Raw genomic sequence first — 23,946 nt, forward strand, 5'->3', positions numbered from 1 at the left:
TGCTTTCAAAGTTTACAAACCCCATCTGGAGCACCATTTGAAGACCGTTACATTAAATTTCTGGTGTGAACACTTCAGCTCATTGTTGGAGGTCAGCCTTCCACAGGATGCCACAGAAACACTGCGGTGCATGACAGGAACTTAGAGGTGAAAAATCAACTGCTTATATCACAAAAAACTGTGCTGTTCAATGAGCAAATTTTAAGCACAGATAAATGGTCAGGCAAGGAACCTCCTTGAGCCTTCAAAAGCACTCCTTCAAGACACTAAGGCACAATAACATCTAGTTCAGGCCTGGGTAGCACAGCTTCAAGAATTTGTTGCCAGACACACAGTGTCTAATACTATTGACCCAGTGCACAGACCAAACTAGCCATTTCATGGGGCAAAACACTTTTGGTCTTCTCCTAAACAAACAGTCCCTGGTAGAGAGAAGATACCACTGTCTGAGGGAAAAACCTCAAAGGGATCAGCCTGCTGCCACACTCTCCACCATTCACCCCCCTATGTGGACATGCCTGCTCCTTTCTATCACACAAACAATGGGGTTCACCTGAATAGATGCACAAGGTCAAAGCACAAATGTAACAGGAAAAGAAAACCTCACCAAAACCAGAACTCCCTCCAAAAAACCATACACCTTCTGGTGCAGCTCCCTTACCTACCCCAGCACATGGGATGGGGGCAGTACAGGTGTCAGGAGTACAACCGCCCCTTCTGAGCCACAGCATGGAGTTAGATCAGCAGTGTTGTGTTCACAGACCACATACTGGCTCTGCAGGGCTTCTTTTCCACCCACCCTGACAACAGCAGTGATGTGAAGAGGGTCTTGCTTAGGTAGTTACTTCTAAAAGAGTTCAACTCTGCTTATCACACAGAGTACACACTGTCCTCCTGCAGTGGGACATGCAACTGCATTTAACAAACAAACTAAAACCAGACCCTACTATTGATCAGCTGTTAATTATTTTCACCTTCAAAAACTCTCTGATGCAAAGAAACAATTTCAAGAGGCACAATAAACACAGTGCAATATTAAGAATGCCACAGGTGTTGTTACTGCAGCATAAAACGTTTAAAAGATGCTTGTTAATAGCTGATGAAATAATAATAAAGAAGTTCCATTTCTTCTCTCAGAGAAGACTCAATATAAAAATATTACAGAAGACCTCCAAGTGCAAACACTGTTGTATCCAGATGCCTTTAACTTTCTATAGTCACTGTTAAAGACAAAACAAACAGCAACAAATAAAACCCACAAAGAATTACCTTTTTAGGCAGCACGTTATATGGTAGCCATGTGCTTTACAGTCTATAGCTCAACATCTCCATAGCTCCCCCCATGACAGCCCAGGACTCCAGATGGCTGACATTCTTAAGCCTTGATTATTTTCTAACAGCATGCTTCAAAATGAGGGAGTAATTAAGTGGTTTTATTATAAATCTAACACCAACATCTACAGGAACACTAGTAACACAGAGGATCGTACTGAGTCTACTGTAAAGAGACTGAAGCAGAAGGTACAGGCTCCATGGGAGTGCAAGTGAGGGGAAAAAAAAGCATTTTCCAAAGCAAGAGTTAACAGCACTGTTGCTAACAGTAAGAAAGCAAAAAGTGCTGCTATTAAGATTCACCTTCAGATTACATTTCATGTGAAAGGAAAATATTTAACATGTCTACATTTATTACTAAGTCTCAAAAAACAATAGTTTCTACTGAGTAACTACACAACTAAATAAAAGAAAAACAAAGGAAACAAAACAACCAAAAAGTCAAAAGAAAAAATGTTTCCACCTTTGTGTCTTTTCATAATACAAACTACTAGTTTGGAGACCTTAACCATTTTCTGCTTTCTGATGTTTCTGTCAAGGCTGCCATTTGGGTAGCAATCTTCATCAAACTGCCCCAAAAGCTTTGCTCTCTATGCTACAGCCACAGCTGTGAATGGCACGCTAACTGAGCACAAAAATAAAACAAAACTGTCTGTGCCTGACACTTGGCTAGATAACACAAAACCTTCTGAGTCACAATAGGCAATACAGAAAAAGACAGCAAGGACGATGCTAATGTTCACAGCGTCATCACGTAAATAATATAATCATTAATCTAACCTTTTTATAAAGAATGCTGAGCTGGCTGGAGCTGGCTACTTCCTCCACTGCAGCGTACAGTTTGATGTTCTAATGTGATAAAGCCAGGCTACATTTTGGGCCGTTCTAAATATATCATCTGTCTACAAGGCTACTACTCTCTGAACCCAACTGAAGCCTATCAAAAAGTAACTTCTACATACAAGACATTTGTAGAAGTGGGCGACTGGAAACAAGCTTTTTTAAAATAGTTATTTTTGTCTTAAGAGAAAATTCAAGATAGAAACGCTTAAGAATAGGATATAACCTCCACCAAATGCTTTATTATAATTTTAGTTACATAAATGCACTTTAGATTGTGCTCCATAAACAGTTTAAACGTTATGTTTGGCATTCCGACACAGACAGCAACTTCTACAGGGATTGACATTGTATTATATTCTATTTCTGGGAGGTACAGAACATAAAACACAATGCAGCTTTCACATACTGTGCTAAAGGTTTCCTAGATTGAATTCCCCAAAATACAACGTACATCAATCTCTGATCAATGAAGTACTAATTATTACCAGACTTTCTAAACCCCATGGCACAACTCATTGACAGCCATAATTGGCTGTTATAGAAGGTGTTATATCATCAGAAGGAGTAACATTAGGGTTCTCCATTCTGAAAATCATTTTCTTAGTTTCAGGAGCTTGTCACCATGTGACTATGAAGGCTGACTATCAGCTGCAACCAGCACTTATCAGTTTAATTTCTAATACAGAGCTTAAGAACTACTCCCAACATGTTGAATAGCTCATTTTCCGTCAACAGGAGCTCTACAAACGTTTCCAGGGAAAGACAAACATCCTAAGTCTGCCAAACAAATGGCTTTCAGCTTTGTTGTGGTCTGGTCCTTTGACTGTAAGTTATGTTAGATACAGGGAAAGAATTTAATGCTGCCAGGGGACAAACAGCAAAAAAGAAAATTAGGAACGGAAACACAGACACATACCGAGTAACAATCTTGAAGCAATTTCACTTGAACTTTATTATGCTGATACATCTAAAACAACACGGATTGAGGAAACGGGGAACCAACTTTTAAGCCAACTCTTTGAATAAGCTGAAAGACAGATTACAAGTGTTCCTGCATTAGCTATTGCAAGAGTGTCAGTAACAAAGGACTTCAAAAACAGTGGGGAAAAAAGTTTGCTAAAAAGCAAGTCAGTACACTAGTCAGATGTGGAGCCCATTTCCTGACCTCCTTCCCTCAAAGCAGGGAGGCCTTGCACAAGATGTTCTCCCGAGCCACATCAAGCTTTAACCATGTGTTAGGCTCCTCCTGATAACTGCACTCTGAAACACACCCTGTATGTAACTGGGAGTCTCAATCAGGAAGGCTTTACACAATGCAAATCTACACCAAATAAAGAACAACTTGAAAACAGGCAGAATACACATTAGAAGCAAAAAATTCTGTCCATTTTAAACTCCCACACCTTCCCTGCGGTTTTCAAAGTGCAGGCAGGCCCAAGGTCAGAAAGGACACTGGGCAGGTAAAAACTTATCATTCAAAAGCTCTAAAAAGACTTCAGGAAAAAAAAAAAAAACCCAAAACTTTTTTGCTGAAGCAGCAACATTTGTTTCCAGTGAGACTTACAGGCTGATATTCACTGGGACTGGGTACTGAAGTACATTTTTGGAGAATAATGATTATGACTAACAGCAGTAGCATGGGAAAAAGCTCTAAGAATTCCCTTTTCTTTTAGGGCAGGGAAGTACTGACTACAGTTTCCTCTTTCCTAAGCAAAAGCGACAGAGCTGTAATTAGCTTCTGAAACAAAAGTTGGAGTAGCTGTGTGTGGCTTCCTCGGGCTGTTTGCTCCCCTAAAGAACAGGGCTGCTAAAAACTCACAGTCAGAGCTGCAGCCACCTGCACCCACAGTGAGAACCACTGCTCAAGGGGGTGAGGCACCCCCTGCAAGGACAGCCCCTCCTGCAGCCGGAATTGCCTTAATCCCCTTGTCTCACCACCTGAGAATGAGCAGGCATGCAGGCAGCAGCCCATGCTCCACACCCACCTCTTTTCAGCAAAGCCCGTCCAACCCTGCCATCCCTCAGTACTTCATCACTCCCTCCACAAATGCCAGCTCAGAGGCACTTCCATCTCAGCTCACCCTGAACCCACGGGTCATGCACACAGTTTGCTTCCAATGCACCGAGACTACGGCAGTGCTGACACTGCTGGAGCAGGCAGGAGCTTTCAGAAAAGCTTTGACGAAGCAAAATCGATAAGTAATGCACTATGTGCTTAGTGTGCTAAGCAAGCACTCAACATTAAGGAAATGACTTTCCACTTCTGAATGGAAAACACAGTCATACCTTGCTAAACCTTCTCTACTCGCTGTCAACAAATGAGCTAAGAGAGGTGAACATGTTAGCAATCTCAGTCCACAGATCAAATCTGATTTCTATCCTGCTATTTCCTACTGTTCCTCCAGACTCCCTTAAGGAACCTAATGGTAAGAAATACTGACTTATAAACCAAACCTCATCATCTAACTTCATACATAAAAATGAAATGACAGCTGAGAGCAAAGGTGAGTGCAGGCTGAGCAGGAGGCAGCCAGGAGCCACAGGGCTGCCACGCACACCCCCAGCCAGCTGTGTGCCAAGTGAGCTCAACACCAGGGAAGGGGTTGCTCTGCACCTGGCTCTCCGCTCTGGCCAGTGCCAAGAGCCTCCAGCTAACACCACTGGAAGGAGTGAAGTTTTACTTTCTTCTTCTGAAAGCACTGCCTTTCTGCTTTTCTCTGACCGCTTTTCCCATGCTTCACGGACCCCCTCCGGTTCTTATTACTGCTTTTGTTTCTCTTTCAAGTAGTTAATTTTTTTTCCCAGGTATTCCAATTTGCACAGATCTGCAACACAGATCCACTTCACCTAAATGGTTGTGTTATCTAATTTGAGTTTCATTTCCTTCCTGTTTAGCCAGAAGCTAATAATAACATCACGAATTATACTAAAAAGCATTGAGAAAACAGCAACCATGAGAAAAGTGTAGCAACATTATCTACTTTTCTATCACCTGCAGGGGCAGTAGGGAACACTGACATCACTACTTTCTACGATGACGCTGCCTTCCTTCTGCAGGTTGCTCTCTCTCAAACCACAGAACACAAGAACTTGTGTATTTTTCCAATTTACAACAATTTGCAACATTGATTTTGATAAGAACAATTTCATCACACAATCTTTTTTAGTATCGGCATAAAACCCAAAGGTGTATATTCTCCAGTTTACTCTTATGACATGATTTAATTTTATCTGCAGGTAAGTTCTAGGTATTCTCTCCTTCAAACAGAGATATTTCAAGGAGCTCTTGTTATTTATTTATTTTTTAATCAAAATACTCAAATAAAAAGCCTTTGACTGCAGTGCTCAAAAGGACAGAGTTAGAAAAGTCCTAGGTAAAAGTGACATTTAAATGTACTCCCCACAGGCACTCCAAAGCAGATTGGCTTGCTTGATGAAAGAGTAGGATTTATCACTACTTACTAAAATAGATAAGGCGATACAACTGTAACAGCACATTAAACGTTTTAGGCCAGAAGAAGAAACCAGAATAGTCATGCTCCAAGTTATTCCATAAAACTGTGGCACCTTTTCAGCTGAAAACCATGTGAAAGGCATAGACACTGCCCAGCCTTCAGTTCAGAGGCAATATTTTCAAGGCCAGCTGGGAGGACAAGGACAGAACACACTTTCTATTTGCAGGCTCAACAAAATGACCAGCACGAAGGAGACACGGGGGCATGACACCAAACCACAGACATTCTCGCTTGTGGGAAAGGAAGCAGCTAACACCACCATCTTCTCAGTTCACAGCTCTGTACAAGCTCATCTGTAAAACTGTACATGCATTTTGAAAAACTATTCAAAATATATCTGTTACAAAACCAGTTATTAAAGACAGCAGTCAGACATGCAAGTTATACAATGCTTCACATTCTTCAGAACAGGCATTTGGGATTAATGGTAGGAGGTGGTAAAAGAAAAGTCATAATACAAATTGAAAGATTATGAAAGATTAAACACAAAAACCTACCTTTTGTAGACTAGTTGGATTCAGCTGTGTTTTGTCAATTATCTTTATGGCAACCTAAAGGAGGAGTTCAGGATCAGTATTTTCCACATGGCCAATTGTCACATTACAACAAAATAGACAAATCCAGTAGCAAATTGAAAATTACACAAAAATAACTCAAGTTTCTTCAGAAAATTATGTACCTGTATTCAACTTTAAGCTTTGGAAATTATACTTCAGCCATTAATTATTTCTACTTCAACAAACTATAAACAGGAGAATGGGAAAAAAAGCAAAAAAACCCCACAGTATTTTAATGTTATTAAGACAAGAGAAAGTCGCTTAGTCTTTGACTTTACACTAAGATAATCACACATACTACAGTGGAAATTCTGATACCAGACAGTACCCTGATAGAGAACACGGTGCCTACAAATGATATTTACAAAGCATAATTGCACTACAGATTATGCAGAACTGCCTGTGCACTGGCAATTTCTGAAGATGCTCCTAGAAGCAAAGCTTTCAGAGCAAATCGAAAATAGCAGCACAAATCTTGCAAAAAGTAGGTTCACCTTTGGAAATTTACTGCATATTTGTATCAGTTTGCTCCCTGATGGATACAAAATGGAAAACCACTTGTGTGTCATCAAAAACCCATTGGCTGTTTTGCAACAATGTGGATAAGTTCATCCCTTTGCTGTTCTCACCTCCTGGGTAAATACTGCACAGAAACCTTCAAAGAACAAAATGAAAACTTCAAAACATAACCAAAAGAAATTCAGTACCATGGTAACTAGTCAGAGTCTGAAGATTTGAGACAATGAATAGGCAGGGATGAGCCTCAGTGCGATGCAATTTGGATACAGGCTGAGTTAAAACAAGGAGGAGGAATCTTGCTAGAATTACGTGCCAATTGGTATTTTTCCCTTCTAAATTATAGGCTAAACATACCAGAAGAAACTCTGCAGAAGCCAAGGAGATGGTGCCTCTCATAGAGGCAAGATGCTGCAAGTCAGCTGATTATAATACTTTGCTGGTACAAAGAAAGGGCTCTCAGTTCCCCTTGAATTTTTGGCTCAAGTAGTAGACACCATGCCACAGCTCCCATTTCCCTGCATCGCTCTGTGCCATCTTTGTAATCTCATCAACCTGGACTTGGCAACATATGGGATACAGAAATTCTGACACCAAAGCAAACTTATTTCCCTACATTCAAGTGTAAAAACACATGGGTGGTTATTACGATGGAGAGGGAAGAGGTGGACACAGCGTTCAGTGCCTGGGTGTGTCACAGCCTTGCATGATATATGTGACCCTTTCTGAAACTGAGATTCAAAATTTATTTTGAGCCCTTCTAGATGAAAGATACTGTGAGATGTCACTGCGAAACTATTCAAGAATACTTCTGCTTTGGGAAATACCTTCTTCAAAGGTATGTTACCAAAATTACAGATCACTATTTCCTAAAGCAAAATTCCATTACAAAGCCTTGAGAAATCACTTCAAAAATCCAAACAGAAGACAGAGACCTTAAGCAATAGGTATTTTTATATTAGTAGCTGAAAACAAAACCAAGAAAGATACCTTTATGCCTGCTGAACTCTCCTCATGCAGGTAACAGTTATTTACTTTCTGGAATCTTTTAACTTCAGAATGGATATAGAGTGACCACTACCTTTTCCAACAGCAGAAAGTGTCACCTGGAAGTCATCTGCTGTCCCAGACTACCTATGCCACAGAATACAGCTGTTTCATTAAGAGCATTCCACTCAGGAGAAGCTGCATTTGTGTTCTGAGCTCTGCTATTCTGATCAATCTCAAAGATTTCAACTTGTTTCAACCCACGAAGTCTGGAGACGCAGGGCTTCAGCAAAACATAGCTCACCTCTCACTCTCTGTGGAGTTGCCAATCAAACTGAGATGTCTGACACCAGCAAACAAATTCAGCCCTGGAGATCCAGGGATGGTACACACCTCAATGTTCTGAAAGGCAGGTTCACAGGACTGCTGAGGGCACTAATTATAGCCTTCAAGGCAGGACTGAGAGAACTATCCACACAAACACCATCAGTACAGTACACCAACATGGACTGTGAGAGCTTGAACTTCTCAGAGAACATGGGTCAATTTCAGGCTCCTTGATGAGGTCCCCAAATGACAAACAAAGGGAGGCTGCCCTCAAGAATATTTCTCATGAGTTTGAGAAAGAAAATCCGGTTTTACTAAGCACAGTTAGTGAAGCATCAAATTGCCTTCCAAAGCAGAGGCTCTGCTCTCTACACAAAGCAAGTCTGGAACAATTTCAAGCATTGTGTGCAACAGCCAATGCTGGAAGAATGAAAGTTCACCTACACCATTACGTTACTGCAGCAGCCATGATATTCTGCAAGATTATTTGCAGAATGAGAACTGCCTTCGCTTTCACCATACATGACAACGCTGAGTTAAAACTTCCCTCCTACATGGTTTGAACGAGGCAGTTAAAGCAGACAAAAAAAGCTGAAACACTAAGCAAAGCAACCAAACTGCTACCATTCTGGCTATTTTCTCCCTCTTCAATTTCACTCTTTTTTCCAAATGACAAGCAAAAAGGACAATGGATTCCTTGGAGTCAGACTTGGATCCTGAAAGAATTCTGTCCTAGTAGGAAACTTTAACTTCCTGGCTATCAGCTAACACTGCCTTAACTGAACAGAAGGGTCCGTATGTTCTTGGCTGCAATTCCAAACACCTTGGAAACAGCAAAAGGTAGTTTTATCTTTTAGATTAATTTTGTTGAGTATGGAAAATTTGACAGAGAAAATAACCTCTGATAATTTACAACAGAAAATATATGGCTTAAAGTCAAAGAATTAACAAAACCAGATTTACAATGAAGATTCTGGATTTCAAAAGGGCAGACAGACTACAAATAGTCTCCTAGACAGTGGATCTCGAAGGAGTATTTCTAAACACCAGCTCTAATACAGGGAAGGCAACTCTCCCTCCACACCTCCTAAGGGAACAGAAGGACATTCACTCCTTGGCAGAATTCAACCCCCCAAGTTGAGCTGGTGTTCCGATTCCCCCCAGAGGGGGGCTCATTCTTCCCTTCCTGTGATTTGAGGGTAGGGTCTCATTCTGAACCTCTCCAGACACATTCTGAAGATGGAAAAAGCCCTTGAATTCGCCTCTGTTGAAAATATGAAAGCTGTTGTCTCAAAAAGAAAAAATTTTTGGGAAGGACTCCAAATGTAGAATGAATAAACATCCTAGAAGAATGCCTGAGCAATCATACCCTCCTCACAAGAAGCAACAGGAAAAATGCAGATCTGCTGCATGATTTCGAAGTTAATCAGTATAGAGAGACAAAAAAGGAATAGCTGTAAAGTGAAATGGATTTGGAATAGCCACTTAGGTTACAAGAAGACAGGGTTAAAGTACAGCAAGGATGTGGGAGAGACAAAATCACGTTTAAGAGCAACTTCCAAAATTAAGTATTTTATTTTAGGTTTCAGTATATTAGGTGGAAAAAGGAACAGGAACAAAGACAGGACAGACAACAGGAATGAGTGTGTAAAGCAGGAAGTCACAAATTCAGGAAGATGAGTGCTGTCTGAAGAAGGCCAGACCAAGAAAATTATTCCAGGACTAAGAGTGGTTTCAAGAATCACCTTTCTCTTGTAGCAGCAGAGACTTCCAACACAAATACAAAACAGTAACACTGGTTTAGAAATTGAGGGGGTTTTTTTGTTCTGTTTTTGTGTGTTTTTTTTTTTTAAGGAAGGAGTGAAGAAAGCACCTTATCAGCCTTCTGGCAGAGCCATTTAACACCAAATTCTTGAGCTCAAAACTTGCAAGGAAAAAGCAGGGGAACAGACAGAAGGGTTAAATGCAACACACTTTCCCACTGCTAACTGTGCCTGATGGAAACACACTAAGTATGCCTACCTTGGCTACTGCAAAGCCTCACTTAGGAGGACAAACAAATTATCGTACTAAATAAACTGGCATGTGCACAGATCTGTTAATTAGATGAACAACTGGGTGAAGAGATACCAGATTGGAAGTAACTAAGTAAGAGTTCAGACCTGTGACCCATCTTTCTTAATACCCATATCCGTGACCTCTATCACTGCGGTTTGACTTTGTGTGTTAAGTCTGTTGAAGGAATTAAGTCGGTGTCAAAGACAATGGAGAACAAATGTAAAAAAGCTTGGAGATGAGAACTAGCAATGAAAACAAGATTCAACAAAGGTGCTGATGACAATAAATGACCAAACCAAACATTAATGTAACTGCTATGAAAAAGGTAACTAATCTAAAGATGGATCAGATAACTTCTGAAAGGGCAGAGGTAAATTAATAGTGGCGGAAATTGTCATCCAGTATGTTGTGAACAACTCTGGCCATATACATCTAAAATACAAAACCACTATCAACACAGCAGAGTTCACTTAGCAGGAAGAGAAATTTGTACATTTCTCTTCCAAAAAGGTAAAACAGTTTAAAATATCTTCAAGATATTCTTGTGAAAGTAGCTTGTTTCCTTCCAAGGAACACACTCCTTTAAGTAACTTGGACCAGTGGCCAGATCCATGGAAGTATTCATGCTTTGAATGGACTGAATGGCATCTATTCCATGAGAGCTGAAGAAACTTAGTACCTAAGTCTTTCCAAGTTTGGCCAAAGATTTTATGGCATCCCATGATTTGTTGAAATCTCAAACAATAACAGCACACAGCTGTGTGCAACTAAGAGAAACCATCGTTGAATTTTTGCAAAGCAGTGTGTCACAAAGGCTCCAAATAGGCTCTATGATACTTATCTCCAACACTCATACCTACAATAATAGCAAAGAAACCCTAGCCAAGTACACGTATTTCCTGTGTTAAGAATCAGTACAGAGAGGAAATATAAAGGGAAAGCAATTAACTGAAAATGTTTTCTAGAAAAGAACACTAACTTTAACACTGGAAGGCATCTGCTGACCACCAGAACTGACAGCTTTGAAAACCAAACCAAAACAAATAATCCCTCTCAGCAACTCTTGCAAAATGATGCCTCCTCAGCTCTTCCCAGTGATGTTGGATCGGATTCCATATTAACTCAAATTCTCCTGAAGTGCTGTAGTCAAGTAGATTTCTTTAAAAATTCTTGCTTTAATCAACATTTAATTAATTACACGGGTTTGGCAAGAACAGGTCAACAAGGAGTTTCTCTCTCAGTATGTAGTGTTGCTATTAATAAGATCAGCACCAAGATATACCTTGCTGCAATGAGCAAACACCAACGTAGCTTTCCAAATCAGAACTATCATTAGGTGGAAGTTATTAATTATGTTACAGTGGCATGCAGAACCTAATTATGGAGCTGAGTTAGACACTACGAAGAGTTGCAAGAATAAGCCTGTCTGCACCACACAGCAGACCCACTGGAATGTCTTCCTAGGGCAGCCCAGAGCTGCAGACGCCAGCAGAGCTCCTGGGAGATGCACTGCTCTAACCAGGAAATGCTGTGTTGGGCCACCCAGACTAAGCTGATCACCATAATCAAGGACATGGATTCACTGCCTTTCCTGACTCCACTTCCAGTACAGCCCTGAGCTGCGCTGGTTAGCAACACCAGAAGACAATCTTCCCTGCAAGCTTATTTGATTACTGTATATTTAGCCTGTTTTCCAGGAATGAAGAATTTAGACAAGAATTCTGGTCCCAAGCCTGAACATAACTCATACGCACAGAGATTTGTAGAAAACGTAAATTTAAGAGACCTTTTTCAAAAGAAGCTGTTTGAGGATCATTAGAAATAAAAATGTAGATCTAACTTTTAGTATTTTTCCTACATCAGTGTCAATATCTCTAATGAAAAGTTCACATACTTTGACATTATTATTTTAAAAGCATTCAGATGACAGCACTTCTCTTTTGCTCACACCCACACCACTTTACCTCTCTGCCTGTAAGGATGTGTCTTGCCAGCTTTACTTTTGCAAAATTCCCCTTTCCAATCGTTTTGAGGAGTCTGTAATTTCCAATATGTGGTTGCTCATCTGCACAGGAAGCTATAGAATTCCTGCAACGAGCTCCGGAGCGCCCAGTTCGAGAGGAAACTTCCTGCCGTCCATCTCCATGGGACGTGTGCTGCAATGAGAACATACATAGAGAAGGCTAAGAAACAAAGAAAAACAACCATCAGTGTTGAGACAGTTTAATACTATTGATAAAATAAAAATTCCTCCCCAAGAGGGTCTTTCCCTTCTTGTGCTGAGATGGCTGTTCCTACAAAACATCATGTCTGAAAATACAGAAGACAGTCTGGAGAACTACAGAAGAAATCTTAGTATATAGAAACCTCAAATATTAATAGCTATAATTAATAGCAATTAATAGCAGTTCGTCTCCTGCAAAGAGCTTGTTTCTGAAAGAAAAGGTCCCCCTCACGTCCCCTAGCTCCCAGCTCACACCTGTGGTAACACGCATCACATCCACCAATGAAAACATTAGTCAGATACACTCAGACTGCAGACACGGAACAGACGCCTGGCTCCACAGAAGACAACAGGCTGAATTTACTGCCATCCCAGAATTCCTGCATTGTGCTCTCTGCCTAAAGGCATCCAGAGATGGTTTAGGACAAAAAGCAGAAGATATTCTTAATTCTCTCAAAACATTTTCTGCTCTCTTTGCCCATTCTTTTTGTTGATTATAGTTTTCAGAAGCAATGGCATTCATCAAGGAGTTCAAGCATGAGCCTCAATGAAATCTTTGCTATCACCCAACTACAAAGCAGCTCTATTTTCTGTTCAAGCACTACTCAAGCACACAGCTCAGCAAAGGAGGATAGAACTTCAAGTTCCTTCAAAAACAGAATCACAGAACCATTTGGGTTGAAAGGGACCTCTAAGATCATCCAGTTCCCACCCCAAATAAGTAAGCTTAGCTATCATTCACTCAGTTCTGGCATCTGAGTATCAAGTACCGCTTTACTCATAAAACCATAACTGTTAGACATCTGTTACACCAGCAGACAACAAAGATTTGCAACAATGTGCTCAGGTATCTGTTTAAGGGTAACATACTGTTCCTGGCCTCATCTTTTCCATAAAGTACCACCTTTAGAACAGGGATCTTCAAATGTATATCCCATGGGTAAATGTACTCAACTTCTACTGGAGACATTTATCTTGTCATCCACTGTCAGGAGGGAATAAGCCTCGTCCCATATATTTTATACTGCTCTGGGAATTCAAGAATAAGGATCAGACTCATCGTATTACAAATACTAAAAGCAGCATATACACAATCCTCCAAGAAAAGAACGCTCAATAAAGCATTTAGAAGTACATTTTCCTCTCAAGTGGTCTAAGTATGCTGTCCTGTTTCTTAAAGGAAAATGACATTTTCTGTATGACTGAAGTAGATTTTCTGCAATATAATGGTGCTTATTTCCCAAATAACTCAATAACTTTCTCCCTCCTTGAAGTCTGTATCATGTAAGGTAGCAAAAAATTATCTCCATTTGTCCTGCACTCACTTCTGCTCTTTCCAACACTTCCCATGTTGCTTATTTCAGCCCCAAATGGCCCCATCCAGTTACCCACCCCTTCAATTCCATCCTACATTAGTTGTAGCTCTTCTGCTCTTGCTAAAACCCAACAGGGATGGCCAAAATCTGGCAGGCAGCAAACACTCAGTCTGAAAGCACCGCAGCAAAGGGACGAGAGATTGTAACTGAAGAGCTAACAACCATGGTGCAAACAAATGAAAAAAACCCAAGCTTGCACAGCACTTGGCAAGTTAATGCCCCAATTAATAACCTGATGTAACCCTGTGACCACATATTCTGGCATCTTAGGTTCCTTGGTTTGGTCATTTGAGTGCAACAGCTGCGATCAAATTATTTTTAAAAAGACATTCGTTTCATTTAAGAAATACTACTATAGGAAGGATACAGCAACTCTCAGAAATCTGTTGCAATTGTTACTATTAAAACAAAATAATTATTGTGGTGCATGTAGCGTTTTAGTGTCAATCTGACTTCGGCTTCTCTTTCTGGCCTGGCCATTGTTACCAGATTCCTACTTTCAGTGCAGCACTTAATTACTCTGGACACGTAATCCTTTTACTTTAATAAGATACATACAGGCTCTCTAAGCAGGCTGCTGTAAGAATGATTAAAGACTAGGAAATGTTTCTTATAGTTCTTTTCAGAACACTCCATTTATCCCCAACACCTTTAGTGGTGTTCATGCTAGCACTGGGCACACCATACCAACAGCTGTTGCAGTGGGACTAAACACAGAGCTTGTATTTGTACCTGACCACTCAAAAGTAACCCCAACTCTATGAATTATTACTTCCCAGTCCCTCAGTGCATACCACTTTCACTCCTGGTTCCTCACAAGTATGACCTTACACTTGGCTGCAGTGAAACACCGTTTCCTCACACGCAGCTTATTACGTGCTCCTGATGATTGGCCCATCCTGACCTACTTGGTTATTTTAGCAATCTCCAGCCTAGTTTTTAGGAATGGCAGTACACATCTTCCAAACCACTAACGGCACAAGAAACAAAAGCACAACCACAGCAAAATCCAGCAGACAACCAAATGTTTGACAATTCCATGTTTTCAATAGTATCTCAAGGCCTGTGGCAACTGGTAAGTGCTCACCAATAGAGCATTCTCAAGGAGAGGATCGACAAGACCAACTGTCCCGCTGAAGGAACTACTACAGGCAGTGAAATCCTGTTCTAACAGTTTCACTGCTCTGCATGCCATTAATGCCAGGCCAACGCTGGATGTCCGGCATGTCTTCTTCATCCCTGCATGCAGTGGTACAGCAATGCCAATCCTGTACACTCCCCTAAACTTTGACTTCTAACACATCTTGCAACAGATAATGCACAGAATTACTCTCTCAGCTCCTCTGGTACCTTCAAGTATCAAGTCATTCAGACCTGCTGAAAAGAAAAAAAGCAGTAACTGCTGATGCTAGCTAGATGTTAACACCCTCCTAAACCTCTATCCCTTGAAATCAGGGACTGGGATGTCCTGTACAGGACCATGAGAATATTTCTTGAATGCATTAGAGAAAGGCTCACTTTTACTTCACATACAGCACTCCAGGAATACAGCTGCCCTATTTATGTGGCACTACATTGAGCTGATGATCTACCTCAGAAAGGGAAGCAAAGCAGAACTAATTAGGTGACAGCCTTTCCACATCTGGGCACGTGATACAAGCACACATGCTGCCTGAGCTACCTGACCTACCTTACATGCAGTTCAGACATGGAGATTAGGTACAATGTATTCTCAAACCAGGGAACTTGTGTACAGACTACTAAAAAATTGATCTTATTCATATTCTTCTACTCTGTAGAAGCAGTATTAGGTAAAAGATAGATATACCTATACTTAGATCTTCTATTTTATGTAGTAAAACACTCCAGTTAATACACTTTGAGAGCCACGCTGTCCTCTGTTGAGGAATGACTTCTTGTGTCCTATCATTTTTTTCATGCTTTCTAGCTTTGCACTTAAAGGGAGGAACTAACAGCTGCGAACTTATTTGGATGAGTGTGGATAAAATTAACACAATCTCCTTGTATGGAGGTTTGCATTTCCACCCTAACTCTGATTATTTCTTTTCAAGAATATGACCTTTTTCAGTTGCATTTTCTTGAATATCAAGCTGTGTGTTCCTAAGCAGTTCAGCTCTCTCCAAATGGCTTGCTCAGAGCTTGTGTTCAGCTCCACAGACATCTGTCCATTTACAGGAATACCTGATTTCACTTTTTATTTCAATTCATCTACCAGCAAGTCCTTCCTCTGTAAAACACAGAATTATACTGAACAGAACACAAGCTTTCTAAAAACTGCAGAAACAGGTTTCCACTTTCAACAGTGATTTTTTTTCTTCCTATGAAAATGAAGGGAGAACTTGGTAGCATACAGTACTAAAAGGTGTAAAGACCAAAAGAACTAAGTGCTGCTCCCATTCAAAACATTTTCAAGAATTCACAGTAAGTAGATAGGAAGAAAAACTAAATGGTATAGGCAAAAAATTACAAATATAGATGGTCCAGGAAAAGTTCACATCAGGCACTGGCTTGTAGAGCATTTGACTACTCAGCTGCTTCCCAAGGCAGCTTCCTCAGCAGCTGCTTTGATGCAACAAAAAGCATCACTGCAGTTTACCAGTTCCTAACTCCTCCTGAAGAAACAGCGGTGCAGGGAAGCCTGCTATCCTGCAAGTGGAGACCTGAAGGAAGGGGAATAAATATTTTGCGTGGCCTTGGGCTAGTCAGTGTTCCCACCTTACTTTAAAACAAAGATTCCCTGAATTTGGCTCATGAGAAGACAACACTTTCTCGTTATTTCTCATATTTTAGCTTGCATCATGTTCAGTTTTGAAATCTTTTAGACTTCAAAGGCTTTTTTTTTTTTTTTTGCACAGAGCAGGAGGGTCCTCTAAGAAAACCTATATATTTTCAAGCCATTTAGACAACCTCTCTCAAAAACACACATTCTTCCCCCTGCCCCAAATCACTCTGGTAATACTCAACCTGGAAATGCAGTGGAACATCCCTGCTTGTAACAGACCTCACTGTGGGGGACTGAGCCCCAGACTAACTGTAATTGGAACACAACACAAAACCCACCTTTTTGCAAAAGCCTTCCCCCAAAGATGAGCTGACATCCTTTCATAGCCAATGATTAGCATGAAGAGAAAGAAAAAGAAAAGAAAGTGAAAAGCAAATGAAGTATGAATGTGCTGTTATCTGAAACCTCTTTGGTAGATGTTAGCTTGTTCCAGTATCTGTTAAGACCTTAGAGGTCTTAACATTTAGAGCAGTGACAACCCATGTGGCAAGGGATGACTACTATCAAAGTTCTTCAAATACTTAAAAGGTGCCAGCAGATAAGAAAACACCTGCAAGAGACAGAATCTGATATCCACTGGAAAAGGTGAAAAAAACAGTAAGAAATCAGAATGGTCAAGAGATGCAAAAACCCATGTTAATAAAGGTAAATAGGAAGTGTTCTTTCTGAAACAAAATGGAAGTAAAAAAAGAAAGTTGATAGCATTTGCAAGTGCTTACTGCCTATGATGGTGAAAAAATACTTTCTGACCCACCCAATGAACTAAGAAAAAATAACGTTACAAAAATCTCCAGGCTGTTAAATAGCATTAAATGCTATCAAGAGATGTTACAGAGCTACTCAGAGAGCTGTCAGACTAGCAAGAACCACAACAGTCCCATCAGATTCAGAATTTCTGATTATGGTGTAAAAAGAAGTTATATTTAAAGCCCGATCTTCACATAATTACTAACCTAAACATTCCAGGTCATGATAAACATTTGAGACATAAAGTAAATCTCCTCATTACTCCAACTTGTGCACGTGGTATATTAACACATGAGAATTTTTCACCTTCCACATGTTTCACAGTGATAACTTACAGGAAAACATATCAGGACACATATCACAGACGTTAGAAACACCCAAATATTCTTGTTACATATACGAAGACTAGCTTCACTTCAACTCTTCCTAACAATATGCTGTACTTTACTTTGCATTTATTGTTAATACATTTTAGAACTCACAGACTGCTGAGTACTACTCAGTGTAGGAGAAAAGAGGTTAGCCCTAAAAATATTCACAGAGGGAGTGTCTTATTGTGCAGATATACCCATGAAAAAGCAGAGTAAGGTATCCTGTGACTGCTTACAAAGGAATTCTGCTGGCAAGTCAAAACAAAGACCTCAGTTTCTAGTAACAACTAAGAGGTTTCATAGCAAAAGCTCTGCCACAGTTGTCTATATATAAATTAGTACTCAACCTTTAAATAACTGTTTATGATAAAATATTACATTAATTTCCCATATTATACAGTAGGAAGATGCCGGTGAGGATATTCCATACTCATCCTTGCTTTTAATTCCCTTGCTCCATTGACCAGTGCACAAAACAGGACACAGAGAGGGATGGATTTTGTCAGGCCCATTGTGCTGTGCTTATGCATACGTAACTCTTGGGCTTCATCACATATCTTTAAAGGGTAGTTTTTAGATTAGCTCACTACATAATCAATGTTAAGGAACAACAGACATGGCTTCCATCCCGTGAAATCTTAAATGCTCTCTTACAAAGGCAAATGTTATCCGACATGGCACTACAGTTAGCAGTGCACGATAGCAGATTCATTCACTGAGCTATAGCTATTGTGGCTGCTGGGATTGAGTGGAACAACTGAGAGGGTCAGGACTCAGCAGGAAATAAAGAGACCTTCTGTAAATACAGTGTAGTTGGTAAAGGAGAGGAAATGCTAATTCAGATGCTTCCAATGTTGAAAAGTGGAGGACTCACCACACAGCACTCGGCCTGCTGTTGTACTCATTTATTTATCTGGTATGACACTTAGAGAAAATGAATGGCCAGTTTAATTAGGTCACATTTGTCAAGCAACCAGTTTAAGGATAACCTTAAGAGTAAATACAATCTTTGTATACCTCTTGACACACATTCCCAGTTCTTCCTATGTGTGTAAGCAGAGGACATGAAGAAAGGAGGGCAAAAACCAGCAATGAGCGAGCCCAAGGCAGCCACAAACAGCTTAGCACAGCAACCACCTCAGCATGGGGCAGTACACAGGCAGGTGGCACAGACTGATGCACAAGGGACTCAGCTTCACAGAGGAAATATTGCTAATGAGGGTCTTACACTCATTTATAAGGCACATGCAAATTTTGGCCATAGCCAACCCATGCTAAAGGTAAGTGACACCCTAGAGATGAAGGTGGGACAGAGCTGGCAGCCCACACTACAGCCTTTGGCAAGGGATAGAGGCTGCCCTTCAGATGTGCAGGTTCCAGCCTACAGTCCTTCACCTCTCAGCACTACAGGCTGTGTTGATGCACTCAGTACCATTTGGGTCATACTCTATACAATGTATGAAAGAGGGAATTTGTAATTCCGTGATTAGTGCTGAACAACAGCGGTGAAGAAATCCTGCTTATACAATCAAAAAGATAAGTCTGGGGCTGGTCAGAAAAGCTTTTTAAAAGCTCTTTTGTTGCTTCACATTATCAAGATCTGACATTTACCATATCTTTCAAGCCAAAGTTTCTTTACTGCTGATTAAAACGGATATTTATTGACACCAGCCTGCAGAACAGTAGCTGAAGAGCCAGCCATATTCTAACCTTCATCAACAATACTGCCAGCTAAGTTGTTTCCAGAATCATCATTGTCAGTAATTACATGCTAAACAAAAAAAAAAACCTCGCAGTCAGTTTTCAAAGACCACACTGAGCTTGCAGATAGAGAATTTTGTTTAGGCTTTAACCCTGCAGGAACAAATTTTATTTGAAAGTTAATTTCTGTTTATATGTACACATACACACAGAGCACAACGAGCTGCCGCTTTACGGGCCAAGAATTCTTACTAACCTGAGGGTTTCACCCAGGAGGCTGATGGCAGTGTTACCACAGGTGTACACAGCACCTTTCAGGTCTATGCCTTAACAGCACTAGGCCTCCATTCCCCATATACATGTATGGATTTTTAAGGCCAGTGATCTCCACTTTAAGCAGAGCCAACCTCAATACAACACAAGCCAAAACCAAAGCCACCTCCATTTCTGATCTGGCTGCCATCAACAAGGCAGCTCTGCTTGGCGGAGGAGGAAGCTGCAGACACGTGCTATTTAAATATCACATGAAATGGAGATTAGAGAGACAAATGCCTCCACTCTTAGAATTCCTTAGGCTTAAGTCACCTGTGATGTGCGGTCACTGGGGATTGTCTGCTCACATCAACAGGAATGTTCCTCAACTAGAATTAAAACAGAATCTGGCAGGTAAATGAACTGGTAAGAAATCTTATAGTAGGAAGTGTACCAAGTTTAGGATATTAAAAAACAGATCTGCTCTTTCAGTTTCCTTCCAGTAATTTCTGTAGCTGTGTTCCACTCTACAGACTGCTTCTTCTAATAAGCTACATTGAGAGCTACTAATAAAACACAGGAACACCAAGTCTGATCTTCTAACTAATTCATAATTCTGTTTTTCTGAGCTACTGAGTGTAAAAGATAAATAAAATGGTACCTTGTAGAAGCACAAGAACACAATCTGAATGGTGTACAACTGTAAGTCATTTGTAAAACGAAAATCACCCAGCCCTATTTTACGTTTGTATGGGAACTGCTGAATCACGGCCTGAACCACTGATTGGTCACCTGAGGTGAGCACCAAGTCAGCCATGGGGGCACAGGTGAAGGTGATATACCTGTGTGGGTGGAAGGGGTGGAGCCTAGTTCCTCCTCTCTCAAACCCCATTTAAGGGCTGACCACCACCAGGGAAGGATCTCTTCTTGGAGATCCCTCCCATGTGGAGTCCTCTGCGAGCCTTGTCATCTTAAAGGTGAGCCATCTTCTCTTTTGTATTACCTGTATAACTGTTTGTATAGAACTACTTGAAATATACCATCTTCTATACTATTCCCTGGTGGAGTATCGTCATTAGGAGTTATTTACTCTACATTTGGCGAGCCAGGCAGCTCTAACTAAATCCATAATGTCGTTTATTTGGAGTATATTTAAATGGGCCAAGGGGGAGAACGTTACCCCCCTAGAACAGACAATCCCTGGTCTAATTCCAGGATTCATGGGGTCACCCTACTATGGATTGGCATCCGTTATTGAGAAATGGGGACCCATGCGGGTTCCAGGGACTGCCGCTCCTTCTCCATCTTATTTGACTGACTACTTTGTAGGATTAGATAAAGACATACTTATTACCAAGGAGCGGCGGTTAGCTGCCTCTGCAGTAGCCTGGCCATTAGTAATGGCCATACTCAAGTTAGATGTCGCAAATGTTAATATGGAGACTGAAAATCAGTTATTACGAGACCGTATTGAGAAACTGGAACAACAGCTGGGTACGTTAACAACCAAAAAGCCTGGCCTAAATGTCCCCACAAGACAAATAAGGAATATATTGGTAGAAGACACCCCAAAATCAGAGGAAGGAGACTCTGATATGACAGGGGAAAAGATCTCTAAGGCAGATCTCGAAACTCCATCTATGATGGACCCATTCGAGATTCGGCCTATTATAACTCAAAAAACAAAGAAGGTACAGGATAGACCAGCAGGGGTGCCTCCTGATCAATGGCCCCCTGCAGAAACCTGCCTCCATGTGACCGCTCGTCCATATACAGCTAATGAGTTGATGGACCTAGTACAACGGTTCCATCAGAAACCAAGAGAAAGCATACCATCATGGCTCCTAAGGTTATGGGATGCAGGAGCTGAAAGTGTTTTAGTAAATGGAACAGAAATGTCAAAATTAGCATCTATAACGATAAACCCGGCATTAAGACAAAGATTATATGCAGCTGTCCATTATAATGAGGAAAACCATTCTATTATAGATTGGTTGATGGCTGCATGCCGCTTAACATGGCCCAATAAAACCGATATCCCTCTTAATACTGGTTTGTGGTCCTCTATGGAGGACCTCCAGACCTATATCAGAGAACTGGGTATGAGGGAGGCTCTGTATGCGGACACTTTTGAAAGCCCCGATACGGAAAAATTTACAGCGGGCATGAGAGATCTAATACTACAGCAGGCCCCCTCCCACCTATATGGGATGTTGGTTTCCATATTAAATCCGTTGGTGGCATCAGAAGCCATCGTACAGCAGGCAGCCCAGTTAGTAGCAGACTTAGGGGAGACGGAGCGCGTAAGAACCAGGCGTAATGTTCGTATAGTGGAAGATGCTGAGGCCTTCCCTATTAGAACTAAAAAGCCTGCTCCACGGATGCCCCGATCAGGCCCCGTACGGGTATCCCGGAGGACTATGTTTAATGATCTCATACGGGCTGGGGTTGCATTTACCAAAATTGATGGGCAACCCAACCATGTTTTGTTACAGCTGTGGAAACAGCTTAGAAATGATCAGAAATTTCAGAGTGCTCCCAGAAAATCGGGAGTACGAATTATAGAAAAAACACCAACAACAACCTGGAATTTGGCTGACTTTATAATACCGAACAGAAGGAAAAAATATCCGCAGGTGTCACAGGCTACAGTGCCTGAGCCACCTGTGGCAAAAGATTTAGATCTGGCAAAATTCATGGATTAACGGAAAATTCTGGTCCCCATAGGGCCTCTAGCTGTGACCGGAGGCCCTATGTAGAACTAACAATATTCTGGTCCAGGACAAATGTGCAGAAGGTGATGGCTCTAGTGGATACTGGCGCAGAAACATCGATTATATATGGAGACCCAACGAAATTTAAGGGTAATAGAGTGATGATTGGTGGGTTTGGGGGACAGACTATTCCAGTCACCCAGACGTGGTTGAAATTGGGGGTTGGGCGTCTCCCGCCCCGGGAGTATAAGGTGTCGATTGCCCCAATTCCAGAATATATCTTGGGCATAGACATTCTATGGGGTCTGGCTCTCCAGACAACTGTGGGAGAGTTCAGACTACGGCAGAGGTACATTAGTATCCGGGCAATACGGACAATATTGAGGGGCCATGCGAAACATGAGCCCATTTGTTTGCCAAAACCACGCCGGATTACTAATGTAAGACAGTACAGACTCCCGGGTGGACAAGAAGAAATATCAAAAACAGTGCAGGAATTAGAGAAAGTAGGTATTATAAGGCCTGCACACAGCCCATATAATTCCCCCATATGGCCAGTACGGAAGTCGGATGGAACATGGAGAATGACGGTGGATTATAGGGAACTGAATAAGGTCACGCCGCCCATCCATGCGGCCGTACCCAATATTGCCTCCTTAATGGACACTCTTAGTAGGGAAATTAAAACCTACCATTGTGTCCTGGATTTAGCGAATGCGTTTTTTAGCATACCTATTGCTAAAGAATCACAAGATCAATTTGCATTTACGTGGGGAGGCAGGCAGTGGACCTTTCAGGTCTTGCCACAGGGGTACGTGCACTCACCAACATACTGTCATAATTTGGTGGCACGTGACCTGGCTGATTGGAGGAAACCAAACAGTGTGAACCTATACCACTATATTGATGACCTCCTGTTAACATCCGACTCACTGGAAGCAGTAGGGGAGGCAGCAGATTCATTAACTGCCTACCTAAGTGAAAGAGGATGGGCTATCAATCCTCAAAAAGTGCAAGGTCCAGGACTGTCCGTAAAATTTCTAGGGGTAGTCTGGTCAGGAAAGACCAAAGTATTACCTGATGCCGTCATAGATAAGGTTCAGGCATTTCCAGTCCCTACAACACCAAAGCAGCTGCAGGAATTCCTGGGTATATTGGGATATTGGCGTTCCTTTATACCTCATTTGGCGCAGCTGCTGAGACCTTTATATAGACTTACCAAAAAGGGCCAATTATGGGACTGGGGGAGAACAGAACAGGATGCTTTTCAACAGGCGAAACAGGCAGTTAAACAAGCCCAGGCACTGGGTATATTTGATCCTACCCTTCCAGCTGAGCTAGATGTTCACGTAACTCAAGATGGCTTTGGCTGGGGCCTGTGGCAACGTCAGAGTTCTGTTCGGACCCCCATTGGATTTTGGTCTCAGGTGTGGCATGGAGCAGAGGAAAGATATAGTATGATTGAAAAACAGTTATTGGCTGCCTATTCTGCATTACAAGCGGTAGAGCCAATAACCCAAACGGCCGAAGTTATAGTCAAGACTACATTGCCAATCCAGGGGTGGGTAAGAGATCTGACCCACCTTCCTAAGACGGGGGTGGCCCAGGCGCAGACGGTGGCAC

At 41.4% G+C, this 23,946-nt stretch overlaps 2 protein-coding genes across 11 annotated transcripts in view; one reads left to right on the plus strand and one right to left on the minus strand.

The window, feature by feature from the left end:
* The window catches only part of XRCC3 (X-ray repair cross complementing 3), a 421,446-nt gene that overhangs the window by 200,881 nt on the left and 196,619 nt on the right, over positions 1-23,946 (plus strand). The window lies entirely within an intron of this gene.
* Positions 1-23,946, minus strand: part of MARK3 (microtubule affinity regulating kinase 3) — a 65,630-nt gene that overhangs the window by 34,685 nt on the left and 6,999 nt on the right. For all 10 annotated transcript variants that reach the window (XM_065750024.1, XM_065749989.1, XM_065750006.1 and 7 more), the window contains exons 2-3: positions 12,100-12,291; positions 6,188-6,241 (exon numbers count right to left, since the gene is read on the minus strand). In XM_065750024.1, the coding sequence (XP_065606096.1) occupies positions 6,188-6,241; positions 12,100-12,291 (246 nt within the window). The remainder of the gene's footprint in view (positions 1-6,187; positions 6,242-12,099; positions 12,292-23,946) is intronic.

The sequence above is a fragment of the Cyrtonyx montezumae genome, unplaced genomic scaffold, assembly GCF_038088225.1.
Source record: "Cyrtonyx montezumae isolate F1298 unplaced genomic scaffold, pur_monq_1.0 scaffold_10, whole genome shotgun sequence".
Taxonomy (NCBI): Eukaryota; Metazoa; Chordata; class Aves; order Galliformes; family Odontophoridae; genus Cyrtonyx; species Cyrtonyx montezumae.